Raw genomic sequence first — 19,626 nt, 5'->3', positions numbered from 1 at the left:
TTTGTAGATTTATACATGTACCGGTAACATAAGTACTGTCCCGCATAAACATCTACAGCACGTGAACGCTATATTTTCGCACAGGGCAGATACCAGCTTTTCACTAGTACACTCTTTATAAAATGCCATCACTGAATCTTAGGTATAAATAGTTACTTATATAATAACAAGCACTTGAGGCAGCACTTAATGTTAACCTAAGCAATAGAAACACCCTGTGCTGGTTTCTCAATTCAGAAGTGTTCTAACGAATTCTTCCAGCCGACTCCACAAAGTCACTGCTTTGCGGTTATCGGTCGTGTAAAGCACATTCAAGCTCCAAGATACTTGAACCAACATGTCGGGAAGTTAGAAAATGACACTGCGTTCACATGCAAACTGTGAACTGTACGCTAAATCGCGGATAAGGCAGTGCAGCCAAAAGGTGTCCTCCCTTGACATCATGAAGGGTGTGACCAATCAGAGGCATCAAAGATAAGGGGCGCGCCTCTTTCAAACGTGAGCTCGTGTTTTGTGAGATAAAATGACAGTTGGATTGATTTATAGTAAATTTCAATGCGATATTTGGAGTCGGCATGCGAAAAACTATTTAGGTAAACTCGCTTCAAAATCAATTTTTGTGGAAGGCACCTCAGCTTCCCTTGAACTTCTCATTCAGGCAGCAAGGTGGCCAGCCAAGGAGGAGCCAGTCGTTCACACTGTGGTGTAATGGAGAAAAATCTGGCGCTGGTCTAGGCATGCTGCACTTCAACAATTGTGGCGTTGGGGCCCGCCTAGAGGTGTTCCAATTTTACTTGGAAGGCTCACAAAAAAGCTCAAAAGGTAGTTAATGTTGTCAAAAGACTATTTCAAGTTGTTTCAAAAACGCCCATGAGTTGATTAAAAACCTCATGGGCGTTTTTGGTTTAAAGCTTCATGCAAGGCAGACTAGAAAAATGTTGCCACTGTTGTTGCATGAGCTACGAGAAGCCATGTTGCAAGCCATGCCAGCTGTCAGCTGTTATGACGGTTCCAACAACAGTGCGCGATTGTGGCAAAAGATTTCCTTGTAGCGCGTGTTGTAGCGAGAAACCTTTAACCAGCCAGTGTGCGTACTGGCATACTTCAGGGCGCCCGTAGCAGCCTCCCCTCCTCCAGGATAGCCGTGCAGAACAGTGCACGAGCAGGAGTGTGTGCACACATTTTGCCTGCGCCTGTGTTTTCAAAGCGAAGCTTTTTATGCCTCGCCTGCGGTGGTGATGTTGGGAAGGCCAACTTTACACCCAAGCACCTCAAGAAAGAAACGTTTCCCGTGGTCGGAATCGAACCTGGGTTCTGTCTGATTGCACCGTTTGGACATAAAGAGGAATGATGTTTCCTCAATGGGATGTTTTTCAATGCATAACGGGTTCCATTGTGGTAGACTAATGCAGTTTAGTGTCATATGGTTGAGCGATAATGATGACGAAAGCATTCTCTACCACGTGCACAGATGCAGGGGTTTATCCAGAATTTCGATTTTAGGGGGTGTTTGGGGGGGGGGGGGTGTATAAATCCCTGCTCATGGTTGTGGAATCTTTTGGGGAGGGGGGGGGGGGGGGTATAAATCCCTGCACAGATGGCATGTTGATCACGCCACACGCTCAACCAGTGGGAAGCCCGAGTCAACGAAAACGCTGATCTAACCGAATCAGCACATTCAGGTGACCCAATCACCAACTAATAGATACGGAATCATAACATCACATTTGGTTAGCTCAGCATTGTCATAGATTTGGACTTTGGCTGATTGGATTGTGGACTTTGCATTTGTATCAGAGCAAGCTCCGCATTTCAACCATTGTTCTTCCAGAAAGGGCGTTAGATATTTCTAGAAGTTGGAAAAAGTACTTAAATCTAGCCAATGCTCTTTATCTCTGGTTGATTGACTTTGTCAGTCAAATTTGATATTGGTTGTTATGCCTTCTATTGCTTATTAATGGTACATGCCATTGGTTATGTGGTTTATCACCTGTCCCCAATCAGGATAGGTGACTTTCTAGAAGTGCAGTACTACTTAAAAAATGTTTTGAGAACAGTTGATAGCTGTTTCGATTCCGTGTTTTGTTTTGTTTTTTGTCATTTTGGTTTTGATCAATAGCTAGACAACGCTGTTCTCCTGAAATGTTGTGCTGCCATTCATAACCTGCAGTTGTACCACCCGCAGTTGCAGGGATCAGAAAAGGGAGAGGAACACCAGGGCCGACTCTCTCTTCTAAATTGTGTTACTACAGGGGTGAGACAGCTGCGCATATTGCGCAGTTTTGATACAAATTCGTTTTCCTGCGCCAGGCTGCTCCCAAAGCTTAAAAATTGCAAAAATTGCGCCAAACTGCTCCGAAACAGTATGAGAGCCAAGGATTTTAACGCTCCCGTCAGTTTCAGTGGGGAAAAATGCTTACTGACAGCATAATTTTCGAGCACCTTGAAGGTGATGCTGTTTGTAAAGGTTTAATTGATTGATCAGTCAATAAAAAAACCCACATAAAATTGCCCACTAGACAGTTTTTTCGAAAGTCACAATGTCGGGTTGCACACGTTATATTGTGCGAGTTTTGAAAGTTTTCCCATCGAAAACCATTCCAAAGTGTGTACTGAGGCAACAAACTACTTGCGCAAGTTCATTTTAAAACGGCAATTTTGGGAGCGCCGCATCTCCGGAACGACATTACTGGCCACCGCCATCTTGGTGCGGTGAAGATTGGAAAATATGGCCGCTGGGCGAAGCAGTTTCTCGTGGTTCAGGCAGAGTGCTCTTCGCTGATTTCTACCGCGGTTTTGGTTATGGGGGTGGCCGGGTTTACATTTAGTCGTTTGACCTGTTGCGGGAAGTTACGCGACTCGAAAGACGGAAGTTTATCAAAACCAATGCGGTGCCCGCGAATTTGCGGTGTTTCAGCCGTGAGTGTGAGCTAGGCGCGGTGCGTGCTTGAAGTGAAATTTGGGACTCTTTGCGGCGTTATAAAAGGCAGAGTTATTAGAGTTTTAGCAGTCCGTCCGTTCCGTCGCATACTACGTTGTTACCGAGTTGACCAGGACCCGTCTGCGCCTGCGCGTGCGGAAGGGCGAGGAGGTGCAGACATGGCGAAGGCAGGCCCGCGGAACTAATCCCCCTACCGCGACGAATGCCCAAGTGCCCAGACGGGTCCCGGTCAACCCGGTAACAACGTACGTGACGGAACGGACGGACTGCTAAAACTCTCTATTGTCGCTTTTGACAGCGAGCTTGCGAGCGGCGGGAATGGGACGATGGACACTGCAAAAGTGCGGCGCAGGGTACATCACCGCCAAATGTTCAAGCAATGTCCGATAGCGGGACGGGCTATTATTGCACGCTAGTAATAATGGTTCATCTATCTCAAGTAAAATTTAATACCAAGAGGGAGGGGGCTAAACATACCAACGTTACTCAAATTACGGTAGTAGCAAACGTGCACCTTGGGGATTGAAATAGGAGGGCTGGTGGGGTCAGACGACTGTCACCTCGCTTTGCGCAACTTTTGCCGTGTCTCTGCAGTTGTGCATAACACCGAATCTTGAATTACAAAAAATAATAATTTCGGCATTCACGTGATAATAAAAATGCCTTAAAATTGCTTAGTTTTTCAATTCGATATTTTCAACGGCACTCCGCGTTATCTATGCATAGAGCCCAAGAATTTAAAAATGGTTTGTAAAAAGGTAGTGCAGTTCGTGCCTTGTGATACTCTAGTAGAAGAAACTTTATTGAAAGGCTGTTTTAGTGTTATGTACGTTCAAAACCAATTAAAAAGTGCACTTTTCCCCTGGAGTTTAAAGGTGTAATTTTTTTTATGCTCCTAAGGTGACATAATAAATGTCGTTCTTCTGCTCCAAATAAACGTTCTTCTGCTCCAAAAACTGCTCCCAAATATGGTTCAGCTGTCTCACCCCTGTGTTACTGACGTGCTTTAAATGCTGGTGTAGTTTGCACCGTTTAGTCTTGAATGGCAACACCTGCCAGGCGCGCTATCTGCTGCCCATTGAGTGCCCCCATCTGGCCGTTGTGTGAGCAGCCTTTGTCTCGCCCCCGCAGAGTCGCTGAAGGCCATCTGCGAATCGTTCAAGGTGGCGCTGAGCGTCAAGTCGCTGAGTGTGCCGCTGTTTGAAGGCAAGCTGGAGCGCCGGCGCAGCAAGCTGCCCTTTGTCCAGGGCGAGAGGCCCGGCAGCCTGGGCCTGGCCCCGCTGGGGGCCATGACGCGCAATGTCTCCGAGGGCCAGCTCATGGCCTTTGTGAGCGTGGGCTCGCGCGCACTCAGCAACGTCACCTCGCAGTTTGCCCGGCTGAATCCCATGCGCAGCGTGCGCGGCCTCGCCAAGCGCCCGCCTGCTGCCTTGGGGGCACTCACCGAGGGCTCCTTCCAGGTGAGCGCAGGCGAAAGTGTCGGCTCCCAGCGGCTCTTTTGTCTGCCGAAGTGTTTTCAAATCCTAAAATCCAGCCAGACGGGGATTGTTGCTCTTTTTGACGCTCCTGCCTCAATTTCGACAACAATCGCCGGCTTGTAAAGAGTAGGAAATATTGGAGGTGTATGCTTCAATACATCTCTCAAGTACGGCTCCTCTAGAAAAAATAAAAGTACGGAAAGGTAATTTAACTCCAGAGCACTTTCAGAAAAAGTTAAAAATGCAAAAAAGGGCCAGTCTCGTCTTTACTTAAAATTTTGGGATTGGGTGCTCTTAAAGGGACCCTGCAACACACTTTGAGCAGTGCAAGTAAACCTGCGCGGAGTTCAGCTTACACTGCCAGAAATGCCTGAGCCAAATATTGCACGTGCACGTGAAGCAGTGAGCGCGCAAATCGCTGTGAAAGACTCGGAAAAACCAACCGCGCTCTCTTCAGTTCTGCTCATTATGCACACCTGGCATGGCCTAAACGACGTCATTGAGGCCATGGCTGTCCGATTGTCCGTCATTGGTCAACTTCGCGGCTTATTTCTCTCATTTCCTGTGACGATCCGCCGTCGTCAGTGCTGTGTACGAACCTCTTCTATGCCTGAACCTGTACGCATAGTTTCGCCGTTTCTTTTGTGTTTTGAGTGCGTGCGGAGTTTGAGTGATGAGCTGAATACTTACTTCCCTTTCAACCAGACCACTCGACAACAAACGTTTATTGCTTCAAAAACGCCCTACTAGCACAATCGCCCGCTTGCGAGCAGGCAGCCATGCCTGCTTTTTTGTGGCACCAGACCAGAAATAGACCCCTCCACGTTGCGGAGAAAACGAGAAAACTCCCCGGCCTGTGATATATCGAAGGCCGCGGAAGAGAACGCCGCGAGCTGCCCCCCTCTCCGAGAGAGAGAGCGTGCAGCTTTCGTCGCGTTGTCCGCGGTCGAGTTGAGAGGGAACGACTATGCGCAATTTCTCATCGCGTGTAGTTTCGGTGATAGTGAACGGATTTTCAAAATTCTTGTGGGAGGCGATTGCTGGTACAATAGACTTTACCCCAAAATACATTCATAGTAGTCGATAGTAAGTGCTGCAGGGCCCCTTTAAGCCAGGCAACAAAACTGCACAAAAAATTTTGGGCTGTTCTGCCCTGCAAATGTGGATGACCAGCGGAACTGTGCAGAACCTGAGGGGGAGTCGCACTTATCCGTTAGTCATACAGAGCCGCAGAGCAGCACCACTTCAGAAGGAATCCTTGTGCACCCTTGAACAGTGCCACGCCATAATTGATCATTTAGGGATAAGGAAGAGTACGTTAGCTGTTAGGGTAAGTTAGATCGTGTTCATGAGTACATTTAGGGATATGGTTAGGGATTCTATTGTAATTCACCTGCATGTGTCTTAATTCATCTCAGTGTGCCTTATTCCACCTTACCTATCCTAATCACATCATATTCAACCAAATTTTCTAATCTACTGTATGGGGGTTGTGGCGATAATTTGGCTGTATTACCCAGCTACAAAGCTAGATCATGAGAACCAATGCCACAATCCACCACGCGGCGTCATGAGGACGCCACTGAAAGTCGATTGACTCACCGGAAGTTGCCAAGGATGCGCTCAGAGGCAGGTGATGTCAACAAACCACGCTTTATTTCTCAGTCAAAATGTGGAACGCTCCCTGGACCAGCTGTCACAAGCTTGGGCAGGACTTGGTGTCTCCCCGAGCTTGTAATTAAGCAAGCTGTCCACGGCCACAGACTCGGTCCGTCCTGTAGTCGGGGACTCGTCTTGGGGTTGGGGAACATGAGCCCCTAGTCCGACCCCACAGGGCTCTAGGTCTTGGCAGAAAGAGCCCTAAGGAGAGCAAATCTACTGTACACCGGTTTGGGAGAGAAGGGTCAGCCGAGGGGTAAGAGGGTACTGGCGGGAGGAACTGTCGACCGCAAGGGGCGCCGATGGGGAATATGCACTGCGTTTGTGCGGGGGCCTGTGCACTTTCGTGTTCTTGCCACCAAGTTGGCGTCCCCATTGGCCGCGTTGGGCTCCTAACCCTAAAGGCGCCGCACCGCAGGCATGGGAACTTGCGTGGCCCCCACATCCTTCACCCTTTGAGGGTCACGGCCGTACATGTACGGCATCGGCACACCTTCAAAATGGTCAATGACGTACACGTACGGCATCGCTTGTATCTTTAAAGGAGCCATGAAGACAAAACACAAGTTTGGTTCATTCAAAAGATGGCCTCGTTAGAATCATACTGAAAGCAGTTTTAACGTAAACTTCGCTCAAATAAGCTATATAATTAGGGAAAAAGGGAATGGCCATGCGACCCACTCGCTCATTTCCCGCAACTGAACCTATGATGTCATTCGAGCCTGCTCTGCGATTGGCGGAGGCCGGCAAAAGCAAAAAATTAGGCTGAGCTTATAAAAGCTTGCAGAATGAGCAATTTGTGCTTAAATTTAGGGCACATTCTTTTTAAAGCAATAACAGTGGTGGGACAAACAGTGGAAGTTACAAAAGCTTATGTAAACATATGATGCGTACTGCTGTTGGTACTGCGCACCCTATGCTTGGTTTAGCTGCACAGCACTGCGGGGCTTTGGGGTTGTCTCAGACGACACTGGCCGATTGACGCAAGCAACGGTGTCTCATGTGAACATATTTGTCGAGGGAGCACTGTTTCACGAACCGATTATTTTCTCTCAGAACAGCAACAAGCCAGGTTTAAATACGGTCAAAAACAAACCAAAGGCAGAAAACGGCTTGCCACAGTATGGTGGCGCCATCTAGGTTGCAGTAGAATACCTTGACACAGTATCGCCGTACAGGGTAGAGACCCCCTTTGAACGGTCCCGCGCCGCTGTAATTGGGTCAACGTGCTCAATGCGTGGTTCTTTTCGTTTCCAACGAAAACCAGCAACGCAAAACACATAAGATGATTCAAACTTCGCCAATAAACTGTCTTGAAGGGATAATTTTGCGCGGTTTTGATGCAATGACTTGCTTCGGCGGCGCGCAAGCGACCCAAAATGGCGGCGCCAGCGTATATGTGTCTCCAACCTGTACGACGGACGCGTGAATCATGGCACCCTAGGCTGCAGAGCGATTGGTTCATGTGATGTCATTGCAGACCACGAAAACACACGATTTAGCGGGAAAATAAAATTTTTAACTTAAATTGAATAATTTCTCAGTGAATAAAGCATCGTTTGTGTCCGGACAAGCGCTGGGGGCGCTATAAAACACGAAATCTTTCGAATAAAACAAACTTGTATTCTGTCTTCATGGCTCCTTTAAAAAGCGCGCCGTTTTCGCCAAGTTCTCTTGCTTGGCATGTGCTGCCACACTTCGGAAATACGTCAAATTTTTTTCTTGCTCTTTTTCTTGCTCCGATGGCTCTTCTTTTTATTTTTAATGATTTACTTCAGCGGCGAGCCGGCTATCGCTAGCGCATCCGCTAACGAGGGGACGCGCTGGGTATCGCCACGGGGCGGCCTCTCTCGCATCTACCGTGGTCCCACGTAATTCGCGCCAGCAGCGCCAAATCCTCCCCTAGTAGTACGTGGCCTCTGAGAAACGTTGCATTAATTGCCATGGCAACGAGTGGCGAGGGGGGAAAGGGTGTTTGCTGACGTCGCGGACGCTGCTGACGTCATTTATCCCGCGGCAGCCAGGACGTGCCGCCGCGCGCCGGCCCCTGAAACCGACGCTCGTCCAACTTTCGCGTCTGCCGCCGGTCGCTGCCTCATGGGCCGCTCGGCAATGGCACCAGGCGCAAAAGTTGGACGAGCGGCGCCGATGACTCGAAATGGCCGCCGCCCGTCGTTTGTTATGTGTGCAGTAACGTGTTTAATAATTGAAAGAAGAAAACATGTAGGTAATAGTAGGTTTTCTGGTGTCGAATGGTTGTCTTTGTGGCGATAATAATTGGAGTGTTACACAAACATTATTTTTGCTATGCATTTATTCAAAATTCATATGAGGACGTCTTTGATTCGAAGTCATGAAAACACATGTACTACACCCATATATTGCACATACATTTTATGTACACAGTATTGGACTAAGCAAAAATATGACATATGCAAATTTAGGCATACAATATTGTACAATAGGGAAAAAACGTGCTACATACACAATTACAATAACACGGTTAGGCAGGCTAGTTGGTATTCTGAATTCATGGCTGTAACTTTTGCGCAACTTTACACGGTGACAGGTACAGGTCTTCGAGTCCCTTTTTGTATCGGTCTCCGTCTAAAGTTGCGCAAAAGTTACAGCCATGAATACACATTTAGGTACACAATACTTGATTACGAAAGAAGAACTTCGAAAGTTCTAGTCCCTACACTGATTTTTTTTTTCGCGCACACCTCGGCGGGAGAAGAAATGAACTTGAAAGTTCCAGTCAATGTATACTTATTTCTTGGGCTCACCTCGAGACAGCAATGTTCTTTAGACATTAAAAAAATTCGTTTCAGTTCAGAGACACAATAATTGGGAATCTATATGTTAAAAGAAAGCACGCACACGTATGCTTCAAGCCCTGCCTTTCGGGCGAGTTAACGCAAACTCTGAAAGAAAGCGTTGACCCGCCCATTAACCTGCATACACTTCCGAGAAATTATGTTCACACCAACAAAATACAGCCATAAAAAACTGTTGCAACACAATGACCGCACTGTAGACACTCTTTGCTGGATTATATCTACGTACAAAAACAATGCCCAACCATGTGCACGTCGTAGAACACAGAACACAAATCGAACGCACCCGGGGGTGGGAGGGAAAGCGGAGGGGAAGGGGGGGGGGGGAGAAGACACCCAGAAAAAAAGAAGCTTTCCTGTATTTTAAGCCGCAGATATCGGCCAGGTTGTTACAAGCTACCCTCTAACTCGTGTCTGGGCAGCGCCTCTTATCTCATCCTGTCCGATACGGCATGATCATTCTAACTTCAGAACTATGGAACACCAAACCCATTAGCGATGAGATTACAAGGCGCGGGCGCGCAGTTTAGATTGAACAGCAAAGCCGACAATGCTACTTGGTTTTATTTATTTTTTAATGAGCGAAACGCTTGCAATGGCGGCTGCAGACACGCATGTATTTCGGTTTGGCCTTCCACTGCTTCATGTGAAAATCGACTTGCATTGAACACCGCGGAGTTACGTCAGATTTTTCGAAGCTCTGAAGCAACGCTTGGCAGTAGTTTCGCCGCAAATATACGTTTTGGAGCAAGACGGCAGAGGAAAAAATGCTTAGGGGGCAGCCCCTCCATGCCACCAATCGCTGTGGTAGTAGGTACGCCGTGAAAGGCAAGAAGCGCGTACAGTTGAGCTTGCCTTCTTTGTGAGCAGGTGCGTCGTGATGACATTGGATCGATTGAGGAGAGTCACCGGAGGAAACGTCCAATGAAGTCGCAAACCGTCCTCGACTTGGGGCCCAAACCTAGACTCATACCTGCTGCACGAAACAACAAAAAATACCTTGATAAGTATACTGAATCGACGTTCCAGCAGTTACTAAGGCAATCATAAAAAAACGGCAATGCCACCACAAATTGTTCTTGCGAGCAAGTTTGTGCGTGCCAAAGACGCGTTTACTTCTACTAAAACTTTGCGTACCTGCACAGCTGGGATATATTTGCACATTAGTTTCCACTCCAAGACGAGTGACATGTCTCATTAACTTCACGTTACATGCACGAATTATTTTGAAAACAGAAGAGTGCAATCAGTCGGCCTTTAAGGAGTTCACTATAACTTGTACAAAGCTAATTTGCTTACCTGTCGTCTTTGGAGAAGGCGAGAAACTTGGTCGAACTGTACCGCCCTATGTTGCTGCACCACAGAGCTGCGCAAGAGTGGTAACACTCCTTCCTCCGCTGCCCCATATTTAGAATACATTCGAATGTATTTTATAATGCAGCGAAACTTTCCGCCCGTGGAAGCGTTTAGGCAACCCGCGCAATCCTTCGCACGCCGGCTCGCTCACGCACGTACCGAACTGGCCCGCCGTGCGCGCCGAGAGAAAGAAAAAAAATATTGGCGCCGGTGAGCTGTTGCGCATGCGTGAGGAGGCGCGGAAGCGTTGACGGTGTGGAAAGAAAGAAACACTGAGGGAAAGGGAAGGGCCACGCCGCAGCACCGTGCCGCTAGGATCGCCACCATTTCGGAAACCGAAACTAGCCAAAGTCGCCGACCAGTGGTATCGCCCACCGGGCGCCCAGGTGCCTCTCGCTTCTTGCACCTGCCACAGACCAAGGTCTCCTGTGAAACTAATGAGGCTATTTTCTCCTTTTATTTGTATTTTATGAGCGGTGCGCTGTCTATCGCTCTCGCATCCGGCCGCGCGCGCTCGTGCGCGCGCAGCGGCTGGTTTCGGTTTCGTCCTCCGGGCGGTTCCCGCTTTTTGCGCCCGCGAAACTGATGTCTATCCGATTTCGATTCACTCAAAAGGTGTCGGCCTGCTACTCTCTCGTTTTTATTTATTATTTTTCTTTTGTTACTCATGAATAAACCACATACATGTAACAACACAAACGATTTTTTTGTCACTTTATGGTCACCTTAAAAAAATTACGATAATTTTTTCTCGAAATAGATTCATCCGAATAATTTAAATCGGTAAAAAAAAAAAATCGACCCTCGGGGGTTGCATTTGGCGAAAAAATTCGACCCTCAAGGGTTTAACCCACCTATGTCTACCTTAATCCATCTCAGTATGCCTTATTCTGCCTCAGCCTATCTTAATTCAACCAAATTTACCGTAGCGCATTCTATATAAACCATCCTTATCCATCTCAGTCTACCTGAATTCATCCCAATTCACCCAGAACCACCTTAAGGCTCCATAGAGACAATGCACAAAAAATTCACTACACCTGACGCTTTTCTTTAGCACACATTGCTTTCACTTCCGAGTGTTTTTATGGCTTGTCCTCACTCCCTGCTGTTTTTTTTTTTTTTTTTTTTCTGTTCAGGTTCGTTCAGTGGAAATTTTAGTCTCATGCATGTCCACACTTTATTCCGGATGTTGTACAGATTACAAATTAGTACTGGAGTAATTACAAAAATAATTACCTACTAATTAGGATGTTAGGTGTTGGGAAAATGTTTTAGTTAGATATTCTTCCATGAAATGCACCACTCAAAGCTAACACACTTTCAGCTAACACTTTCAGCTGACACACAGATTGCGAGACCTCTTTCGCTGCTTTGGCCACATCGGCCAACACGGCCGTGTGCGCTGAGGTAAGCCTAAAGTAGCGCAGATGAAGAAACATCTGTTGTCTGGAATTTGTCTGGCACAATGTATGCATTTCAGTGGATGCCGCCTGAAGGGCTCCATATTTCTCGGGAGGGGCAACACGAGCATACTCGGGCGTGGCAATGAAGCCATGCTTCCCACAGCCCCCAGCCGCCGGCGTTTTGCAAGTTGCATTGGTCAGCCAGGCCCTGTGCTCACTTTTCGTGCTCAGGGTAACCACAGTTGCAGCAGTGAACAAAAAAGTAACTGAGGGTTGACCTTTGCTTATTTAGGTTGCCCACTGAGGCATGCAAAGAAAAAAGAAAAATCAAGAGCGGTGTAGTTCTTTTGATAGTCTCTTTTGAAGGAAAGCTGTTCATTTTTCGTGGGGCGTCCAATAAACAAATTATTTCACTGGGCCCATCGAGATAATTGCCAGCACCTATTGTGCTGGTCGCTTGGCCGCTTTTCCTGTTCAAGGTGGTGTGTTGAACTGATAGCCATTTCCGCAGCCTACACAGCGGCTGCGCGGCCGCTGTCAGAATGCAGTGTATGCAAGGCTTCCGAAGTACTCATGGAAGAAAAAAGAGACAGTCAAATTGTCAAAGACCAGTAGGCAGGCTTGGTTTTGTCTCCTGAGGGGACACTCGCCCTTCCTCGTGGTTGAGGAATGGAACGTTCCGTGCGCAGTCGCACGGTCAGCCGTGTGCGGAGAAAGGCACCAAGGGAGTCCCCCGTGCGCAGCTCTACGCCCCTGTGGAAGAGGAGGGTCACCCGCCGCGGTGGCTCAGTGGCTAAGGCGTTGCGCTGCTGAGCACGAGGTCGCGGGTTCGATTTCCAGCCGCGGCGGCGGCTTTTCTGATGGAGGCGAAAAGCAAAAACGCCCGTGTGTACGAGATTTCGGTGCACGATAAAGATCCCCAGGTGGTCGAAATTAATCCGGAGCCCTCCACTACGGCGCGCCTCATCGCCTGCGTTGCGTCGGCGCGTTAAACCCCACAATCAATCAATCAATCAAGAGGAGGGTCTCCATAAGGGGGAGGCTGCTAGGGGGCTGACGCTATGCGCCATGATCGCCGGCAAGGAAGTGTGCGCGAGGGCACACGCGTTCGTGCGGCTTTGCCATCGGGGCGGCATCCCCGTGTTGGCAGTGCCGGGCAGTTAGCACTAATGGCGCTGCATGGCCGGCATGTGGACCCACGTGGTCCCCACAGTTCGGGATCTATTTCCTTCCAGTTAATGGCCTTCTCTTACTTTTGTCCCATCTCACCTTGGTGATCCACCATTGGTCATTTTGCCCATTACATGCCAGCCCAAGCCCTTTTCTTCTTAATTCAAATTATGATGTAAGGTAATTCGAATCCATGTTTCATTGTGCTTTTCCAAATCTTCTTTCCATGTGTTTAGTAAGGTGCCGATTTTCTGCCTCATATGTTGTTCTGGCCTATATGCACTAGTGATAGAGGTAGCCTACTGTTTATTATTACGGAGTGCTTGCTGAGTACACTCCAGCCCACACCTATTATGCTTTCGCATAGTTGTTCTTCAGAAAATCTGTTCACTCGCTGCGGTGGCTCAGTGGCTAAGGCGTTGCACTGCTGAACACGAGGTTGCGGGTTTGATTCCCGGCCACGGCGCCCGCTTTTCCGATGGAGGCGAAAAGCAAAAACACCCGTGTGTACGAGATTTCGGTGCACGTTAAAGATCCCCAGGTGGTCGAAGTTAATCCGGAGCCCTCCACTACGGCGCGCCTCATCGCCTGCGTTGCGTCGGCGCGTTAAACCCCACAATCAATCATCAATCAATCAGAAAATCTGTTCCCGGTGAAACAGTCCACAAGGCCCACACTTGTTAGGGATGTTCTCTGTGTCAGCACAGACTGCCAGAGTAGCGCTCCTTCCCCCCGCACCAGGTGGACAGCTCGTCCGACTCGGAGGAAGACTCGGCCCGGTGGCTGCGGCAGCCCCTGGCCAGCGAGCGCACGCTCAGCTCGGACTACTCGAGTGACTCGGACGCAGCAGCCGAGCCGGGCCACGACGCCCTGCTCGAGAGCTGCGGCATCCTGGCCACCAGTCCGGGCCTGGGCGCCAGCTGCTGCGAGCCCCGGCCGGCCCCCAGCCACCAGGCCCTCGACATTGACGACTTCGTGCTGGACGCCATGCGCCGGGCCTCCCTGCGCCAGCCACCCAAGGCAGGCCCGCCCCCGCTGGCAGCCCCGGAGATTCAGGTGGGCCCGGCCAGGCGGGCTGCCTTATTTGGGCTTGCCAGGCGTACGGCCTCCCCTTTGTCATCATCAATCCACCAACACTAGCCCCAGTTCCTTATACCCCTGTCACACGGGCACTTTCAATCGCGATTGAGTTTTCGAGCGCGCTCGGCGCACTGCCGCTGCTACATGGCCCGTTTCAATCGCGATCGAAAAGTTGCACCGGTTGCACTCATGTACGCTAGATGGCGCTAACATTGTGCTTGCGGCCGGCGTCTGGTAACTTCTCGAGGTCGAAGGTATACGCAACTATGTAAATGTTACCTCACGCTTATTTGGGCCAAGTTATTTGACACATTTTGTGGCGTTAGTTGAAGTTTTCACCCTCTGTGTCATTACTGAGCGGGGACGAGAGTATCGCCGCTTTCGTTCGATCGCGCTTGGAAGCCTCGATCGCGCTTGAGAAACCAGGATTGAGTTCGAGTGGGATCGAGCTCGATCGCGATTGAAACTGCCGTGTAGCATGCGCCCGATCCGGATTGAGCTCGATCCGGATCGACTCAATCGCGATTGAAAGTGCCCGTGTGACAGGGGTATTACTGCAGCCAAATCCCGCAGCAACGAAACTGGCAAGATGTGCGAAAAATTTTGGTGAAGCGGGAATTAGTTGTGACGCAATCTGCACCAACACCACAAAAGGGCAAGAAAAATAGCCCCATATATTATTGTCATCATTGAGCGCATAGTGCAATCTTTAAAAAAAAGGAGTGATGTGCGATAACGTCGTGTTTATTCAAGTAACAAACCAACCAGTGGTTATTAAACTGTTCTGACCCCCACGTAAAGAGCGCATTAACGAGGGGGAGGGTTTTTAAGGGGCGTTCGTTTGAGTGGTGATACACAAAGAATAATTGAAAGGCACATTGTGATGTGGGTGGATTCGCGCATGTTTAGTTTATAGTATGGTACCGGTTATGGTGTGGATTTTCGTGGCTCCTGCGGCATGGGTTGTAAGCGGTCTTCACTACTATGATACGTGGCATTTTCTTCATTGATAAAATGTAGTCAGCAGACTCTCTTACTCACATTGAAGATGCCCAGGCAGTGTTAGCCTTCTAGCCCTCCACTATGCGATATGCCTCTCATTGCTCACATGTAGCTTCAATTTTAAAAAATGACCATTTTGACACTCACGTGTCTATGTATTTTGCCAAATTAGGAAACAGCCGCACAATTGTGAGTTGCCTTCATAGCGAGCAATGCAGATGGCCCCACCAGAACTCCCTCATCCACTTTGTCTACGTCAGCAGTGTTTTGCAGTGGCAAAGCACCATTGCTCTGCTGAAATGGTTAGCAGAGCCAGGGCCATGGCCAGAAATATTTTGGGGGGGATTTATGGATTTTGGGAAGGGGGTAGTTTTGCTGAAAGCAACAGAAAGTATTGCTTACGTGCTGCATGGAAAAGATTTCGGGAGGGGTTTGGACCCCCAAACCCCCCTTCTGGGTACGGCCCTGAGCAGAGCCATACATCAAAAGGGAACCTTCGCAATGCACCACATACTTCTGGAGCACTAAAGCCACTTCATCTGCGGCACACACTCATTCTGCCTCCTCGTTCCCTTTGTGTAAAACTGGTCTTGACAGTGTGTTGGGGGATAAGAGGGGGTTAGGCTACACCCTGAGGTGGCATAAACGGTGTCGCTACAGCACTGAAAGGCCGGCTAGCTAGCTATGATATCCCCCGAAATCCTCCACGAGGTCACGCAGGGACACTGCGCTTGACCGCACCGACACAGCAACGGCAGGCTCCAAAGGGGCTGGGCAAAACCAAGGGTGTACTGGCCAAGTGGTGCAGTACCCAGTGGTTGCACCAGCAGCTGTAGGACGTACCGGCTCCATGAGTGCCGAGATGGCCGAGGTGGCACGTGGGCCACGAGCAAGGCAGGCCCGACCGGCATGGCTCCCCCCTTGCGGAGTGCACGCACTGTTTTCAAGAGGGTGAGCAGAAGAGCAGGTGGCAGCGCACTGGCCCACGTGGCGATGTAGCGACGTGGCGTAGCTCGTGAGGCCCACAGGAAGAGGTGAAGGGGATTCCCCACAAAATACGGCTTTGCAAGTTACAGGAGTTTATTTGGTTTGCGATTTTATGAGCAGGAAGCGGAGAAAGTTATCACAACTATTCAAGTTTTTTGTTGGGTAGGGGTTTGAAGATAACATGAATGTGGGCCCTTGGTTTGAAGGAGAGGGTTTTGAATCTGCCATACGGCATATACAAAAAGCGGGTAACGGGTGGTAGGGAGTCCGCTGGCCTGTAGTGGCTGGAGCTTGACTAGGGCTCCAGTGGCCACCGTTTGCAGTTTCTCTTCCGTCATGGGAGGTTACCACGCGAGTGTGGGGTCTCAGGGTCATTGTCACCAACACTGCTGGATGTGCCCTGTGCTGGGATAATTGTTGATGACACTGGAGATGACTGAAGATGACACCTTTCAGAGCTGTTTCAGCTTTTCACAAGTGGTGCTTTGTTTGTTTGCAGAAGTGCTGTGCTGGCATTTCCCTCTCATCATCTCTTCATTTTTCTGCTCTTCATTTTTCTGTACATGTCATAAATGGAAGAGGACAGTCCACCGGCCTTGCTATGGGGCGAGCACTAGAGCTATTCTGCGCACTGGTGCGTGGGTCTGCCGTGGTGTCCTCGTTCGATCATTTCATCACTGGCTCATTTTATGCTCTCCAGTATTTCGGCCTGTACCGAGGCTTGAGAGACATGAATGAGTGCGCCAAGTGTGGCAACGCCCGCCGCAGCGTTGTGTGGAAGCACAGGCTGGAAGAAGGAAGCCCCCCCCCCGCGCAGGTGAGCGGCGAGAGCCCTGCGGAGGCGCCCTCCTCGGGGGGCCGGCTGCGCCAGCTGTCCAAGTCGTCGGAGGAGCTGGAGAGCCGGCCCACCTCCCCGGGCAGCCGGCTGTTCGTGCTGGAGGAAGGGCCGCCCCGGGAGCCGGCCAAGATGAAGATGTCGCACAGCGAGAGCGCCATCCAGGACTTCTCGCTGCCGGGCCCCAGCCCGGTCTCGTCGCCCATCGTCATCAAGAAGGACCTGGTCCTGTCGCCCCTGTCGCGCATCGCCAAGGGGGTGCAGACCCTGGGCCTGAACCTGCGGCCTGCAGCCATGGTGGGACGCCGGGCGCCTGGCCCCGTCGAGAGCGAGGCCCTGCGGCAGCGCAAGCAGGCCTGCCGCTCCCACATCCTCCAGCTCTGAGCGATGATGCCCAGCAGGGGCCACTGCTTCCCGAGCTGCCCAGCCTAGTCTGCTCCCCCGTCACATTCCTACTTAGATCCGAGCCCAGTTGTGAATAGGAAGAATTGGTAGCGGCTCTGTACATATACCGTGTTATGGTTGGGTTGTGTAAAGGTGTACGCAGATTTGTACTGTGCATGTGCTCGCCGCAAGTGTTTGAACATGCAACGCAGGTCCCCTCTGTTTCACGGCTGCGGCCATCCCTGGGAGGCGGCATTTACGCACATTCCATGTTTCTGCGCCCTTTGTGGCACTTTGGACCAAACATACGGCAGGGGGTTGCTGGTGGAGAAGAATACTCAAGTGTGCGGCACCACCATCGTCACAGATTCACGCTCTTGTGCTGCTTTTAAGTTATTCCCTTGCAGGGATTACTCTTGTTCATACCTGTTGGTTGCTCTCAGAAATGCTCTCTCCAAGTGTGTGGTCATCATTGTCCAAGATCCGTGCATCTGGACCAAGAATCGTTTTCCACAAGACGGTGCATAGAATTTATTTCATCGTGCACCGTTTGAAAGCTATGTAAATGTATGAAAATAGGGTGGAATTTGTTCTGAAACCCTGCACCACGCTTTGCAAAGCTTTGTTGTCATTGCAGGGAACAGTTGAGCCTGTGGTTAAATTTTGTACCAGGACTATTGCAACATGCTTGAGACCCAGTGTGCTACATAGGGTATGTTTAGGCCAGTTGCCACACGATTTGTAGTGATTGAATGCTTCAATTGTCAGTCAACTAAGTGTCTAAATGTTAGTGTCAATTAGCATTGCCTTTGACAGTAGAAAAGCGTCAAGATGTCTGTCATGTTGCTTCAAGGGCAGTTGGTTCATGCTGAACAAAAATGCCCTGTTATGTATTTTGTACCGTGAGATGGCATATCTGTTGCCAACCAGGGGATGTATTTACAGAGCATTGTGGGTACAACTTTGGAAATGCTCCCACAAATAGGAAACATAACTGAGGTGTAGCAAAACTGCTTTGTGAATCTGGCCCCCTGCTCTTTTGAAAAGGTACCTTGAGAAACAAAGAACTTGTTGGAATCTTCAAATTTTACAGCTTGGTGGGGTCAAGTGTACATGTAAACAGGCTCCACTTTAGCCGCCACATTGCTAGTAGATTTGCAACAGAAGTGAATGTATTATGCCAGCTTCTGCGTAGCCGTTCCGGCAATGCTGTGCAGCTCAAGGAGCGCTAGTCTCGGGAACAAATGTACCGTGAAAGGCTTGGTATAGGCAAGTCATTTGGACACAGAGCCGTGGATGATTTTGTTATTTTTGCGCATATGCTCTCTGTCCCAAATGAAAGGGCATTACTTAAAACACCTTGAGCCGAAACAGTTCTCCTCATAGGGCCCTACAACTACAAAGAAAACAGCGCAAAAGACAGGACGCAGAATTTCTGATCTACCAGCCGCAATGACGAAATACAGCTTCGTTCAGTTTGAAAGAACTAGCCCTTGGCAACTCGGAAAGCTGCACTCTAGCCACGATGGATGCTTTTTAACGGGAAAAAAATGCAAGAAATATTTAAATGCTCCAGCGACGTATTGCGGGCAGCTGTGACGTCATGTGGGCCGGCACTAAAAACATTTCTAACAGTGTGTTAACTGTACGTTCGCACTCAAGTGGCACGATCAGATGAAACTCGAGGCCCCGTTGCAGTCGCCCTGTCCTGCTTCTGGGCGGTGGTTGGCGGCCGCCAATCGCCCACACCAGATTCTGTGACGTCGAGAGACCTTGCCAGAATGTGGCCAGAGAGAGGTTAGTTGTTTGCAGTGTGCAATAAAAGTGGTATCCCTATTAGGACAAAGCAGTATTAAGCAAGTTGCCAAAAGGAATGCTAGTGACAGTGAGAGCCACGCAGCAACATACTTTGAACTGAACTTGCAATAAAAAAAAAAGAGGTAATAAAAACTTGTCCCCACCTAAAACAATAAAATTCAGCCTTTCGTATTTGTTTCTGCAGTTTTTGAATTGTGCATAGAAACAGACGGAGCTGTTTGTAAAATGTGCGGTAGTCGCGTTTAGACACTACACAGCGCCATCTTATAGATTTGAAAAGTTTAGTGCCTAATTAAAGTTATTTCCTATTTATGTAGAAATTCCAACTATATGAAATGCTGGCGTTTGTATGAGCTAGAGGACATGCCCTCCACAAAGAGGGCTTGGCTGCCTCTTTAAATAAGGAGACGTCATTGTAATGAAGATTTAGGTGCAACAATAAATGTGCCGTAAAAGTTTTTTTAAAGTAAACATTTTTTTTGCGCTCAATCTTTGCACGAAGATCACATTTTGTGGTCAATTTTATGGCACTTACCTGGTGATGTAAAACACCACATAAAAATTCTTGACCTCAGGCTGGTTTCCTTCTTGAAATGAGGTGCCACCACTGTTTCAAAGCATTCATTTTGTCACAGCAGCCGAAGGTTCCTGTAGTATAAATATGTTTTAATCT

At 49.1% G+C, this 19,626-nt stretch overlaps 1 protein-coding gene across 3 annotated transcripts in view; it reads left to right on the top strand.

Moving 5' to 3' along the window:
- Positions 1-18,373, top strand: part of Sp3 (phosphatidylinositide phosphatase spermathreecae) — a 91,368-nt gene extending 72,995 nt beyond the window's left edge. For 2 of the 3 annotated variants that reach the window (XM_077688245.1, XM_077688247.1), the window contains 3 exons: positions 4,073-4,401; positions 13,589-13,903; positions 16,734-18,373. In XM_077688245.1, coding sequence (XP_077544371.1) covers positions 4,073-4,401; positions 13,589-13,903; positions 16,734-17,135 — 1,046 coding nt within the window. In that variant the 3' untranslated portion in view covers positions 17,136-18,373. Of the gene's footprint in view, positions 1-4,072; positions 4,402-13,588; positions 13,904-16,495 lie in introns of all 3 variants that reach the window. The other variant, XM_077688246.1, reaches the window with a different exon arrangement.
- Positions 18,374-19,626: the final 1,253 nt, after the last annotated feature.

Source organism: Haemaphysalis longicornis, unplaced genomic scaffold (genome assembly GCF_048455015.1).
Source record: "Haemaphysalis longicornis isolate Haplotype H1 unplaced genomic scaffold, Haemaphysalis longicornis Haplotype H1 scaffold_1, whole genome shotgun sequence".
NCBI lineage: Eukaryota > Metazoa > Arthropoda > Arachnida > Ixodida > Ixodidae > Haemaphysalis > Haemaphysalis longicornis.
Note: the sequence above shows the minus strand (reverse complement) of the source record. Positions and strands in the feature narration are given on the sequence as shown.